The sequence below is a fragment of the Macrobrachium nipponense genome, chromosome 39, assembly GCF_015104395.2.
Source record: "Macrobrachium nipponense isolate FS-2020 chromosome 39, ASM1510439v2, whole genome shotgun sequence".
In the NCBI taxonomy this organism is placed as follows: domain Eukaryota; kingdom Metazoa; phylum Arthropoda; class Malacostraca; order Decapoda; family Palaemonidae; genus Macrobrachium; species Macrobrachium nipponense.
In genome coordinates, this window is record NC_061099.1 from 34119121 (window position 1) to 34121806 (window position 2686).

The window sequence follows — 2686 nt, forward strand, 5'->3', positions numbered from 1 at the left end:
AACCAAACGATGTACTGGAAAATACAGAAATAATCGAGGAAATCAGAGAGATCATAGAGAATGAGAAGGGAAACAAATTGCGGCGTTGGAATGAGAAAATTAACAGATGGTTAAATCGAGATGCGAAACCCGATCCTATGTGGGAAGAACTTCGGGAAGAACTGTTAAGAGATTGGCAAAAACTTTCTCGTTCACAGAAAATTTCAGACGAAGAAATAAAAGACATACTTCAAGATATGGAAGAAATGTTTAATAGTGAACTTGAGGTAGAAAAGGAGGAAATAGAAAGAGGGAATCAGGAGGAAACAGAAGAGACTCCCGAATGGGAACCAAGCGATCTACTGGAAAATATAGAAATAATCGAGGAAATCAGAGAGATCATTGAGGAGGAGAAGGCTGAAAGGCGCTCTAAAAGAAGGTGGGAAAAAAACGCGTGGAAATCCGTTCTCCGGGAACACAAGGAGAGAAAGGCCAACGAAAGGGCCGATAAAAAGCTGATTAAGCAGCAATTACTCTCTAGAAAACGGGAAGAAAAGGAGAGGAGAAAGGCTGAAAGGGAAATTGAAAAAAGGTGGATTAACGCACTCAAGAGAAATATCACGGAGAAACTAGAGGAAAGGAAACAGAAAAGAAGAGATGACAGATTGAAGAAACTGAGGGACTTGATCGAGTTTGTCAAGCAAGAACGTAAGATAATGAAGGACAAACGCAGGGCTGAACAAGAATGGCTAGAGAGAGAAGCCATGTCTTTGGCACTGTATGACCATCAAGTAAGGATGGAAGAACGAGAAAGGAAAAAGGAAGCACGAAGAGCTTTCAAGCAGGAATTGAAGGAAAGGAACGCCCAATTGAAGGCTGAAGAAGACAGGCTCAAAAGAGAAATACGAACCAAGTTAGAGGAAGAACACAAAAGGAGGAAAAATAAAGCAAAGCTTGAAAAAAAGAGACTAAATAGCGCTTTAAAAGATCTCAAGAGACGGAAAAGAGACCTGGATAGAAAACGAAAACCCAAAAGGTCTAAAGTAGAAGTGCAACTGTATGATTACATTTGGCTCTTTTTTAAGAATCCGGCAATGTTCTCTTTGTATTTGAGAAATGGTCCGCTAGAGCATAGGAAAAAGTGGAAAAGAGCTGCGAAGGTAACAGATTCTAAAAAGGAGGTTTGGGTGTGGAAGAAGAATTCAAGAGGAAAATTTGAAATGATAGAAAAGAAGATAGTAGACAGGACAGCATCAAACAAATAAACGACAAGAGAGAAAAGGAAAGGAGGAACACTCTACAGGGAAGAAGGTGGGAAGGAAATTTCTAGCAGCCGCCACCTACTTTGTCTGCCAGCCTTGGATGCAACTCTTTTTGGTCTTGATTGATTCAGTATACTCCGTCTTGAGTATCCAGTCCACATTCCAGGGACAGGGAACTTCCAGCAGTTTGGGGGCTGCTGTGACTTCCCTGATATAGAAGAACCTAGGTCAGGTGGACTGAAGGCAGTTGGGGGGCTGCTGGAAGTTCCTTGTTCTGGAGGCATCCAAGGCTTGTGGACTGAAAGTAGTTTGGGGGCTGTTTTGACTCCCCAGTTGTGGAACCATCCAGGTCAGGTGGACTGAAGGCAGTTGGGGGGCTGCTGGAAGTTCCTTGTTCTGGAAGCATCCAAGGCTTGTGGGCTGAAAGTAGTTTGGGGGTGCTGTGGCTTCCCTGCTGTGGAAGTATCCAGGTCAGGTGGACTGAAGGCAGTTGGGGGGCTGCTGGAAGTTCCTTGTTCTGGAAGCATCCAAGGCTTGTGGGCTGAAAGTAGTTTGGGGGTGCTGTGGCTTCCCTGCTGTGGATGTATCCAGGTCAGGTGGACTGAAGGCAGTTGGGGGGCTGCTGGAAGTTCCTTGTTCTGGAAGCATCCAAGGCTTGTGGACTGAAAAAAGTTTGGGGCTGTTTTGAACTCCCCAGTTGTGGAACATCCAGTCAGGTGGACTGAAGGCAGTTGGGGGGCTGCTGGAAGTTCCTTGTTCTGGAAGCATCCAAGGCTTGTGGACTGAAAGTAGTTTGGGGGTGCTGTGGCTTCCCTGCTGTGGAAGTATCCAGGTCAGGTGGACTGAAGGCAGTTGGGGGGCTGCTGGAAGTTCCTTGTTCTGGAAGCATCCAAGGCTTGTGGACTGAAAGTAGTTTGGGGGCTGTTTTGACTCCCCAGTTGTGGAAGCATCCAGGTCAGGTGGACTGAAGGCAGTTGGGGGGCTGCTGGAAGTTCCTTGTTCTGGAAGCATCCAAGGCTGGTGGACTGAAAGTAGTTTGGGGGCTGCTGTGGCTTCCCTGCTGTGGAAGTATCCAGGTCAGGTGGACTGAAGGCAGTTGGGGGGCTGCTGGAAGTTCCTTGTTCTGGAAGCATCCAAGGCTTGTGGACTGAAAGTAGTTTGGGGGTGCTGTGGCTTCCCTGCTGTGGAAGTATCCAGGTCAGGTGGACTGAAGGCAGTTGGGGGGCTGCTGGAAGTTCCTTGTTCTGGAAGCATCCAAGGCTTGTGGACTGAAAGTAGTTTGGGGGCTGTTTTGACTCCCCAGTTGTGGAACCATCCAGGTCAGGTGGACTGAAGGCAGTTGGGGGGCTGCTGGAAGTTCCTTGTTCTGGAGGCATCCAAGGCTTGTGGGCTGAAAGTAGTTTGGGGGTGCTGTGGCTTCCCAGCTGTGGAAGTATCCAGGTCAG

At 47.4% G+C, this 2686-nt stretch overlaps 1 protein-coding gene across 1 annotated transcript in view; it reads left to right on the forward strand.

Annotated features, from left to right (window-relative positions):
• LOC135210549 (trichohyalin-like) overlaps positions 1-1910 on the forward strand; it is a 2540-nt gene extending 630 nt beyond the window's left edge. The window contains exon 1 of the mRNA XM_064243414.1: positions 1-1910. This exon is cut by the window's left edge and continues 630 nt beyond it. Within this exon, the coding sequence (XP_064099484.1) occupies positions 1-1244 (1244 nt within the window). The 3' untranslated portion in view covers positions 1245-1910.
• Positions 1911-2686: the final 776 nt, after the last annotated feature.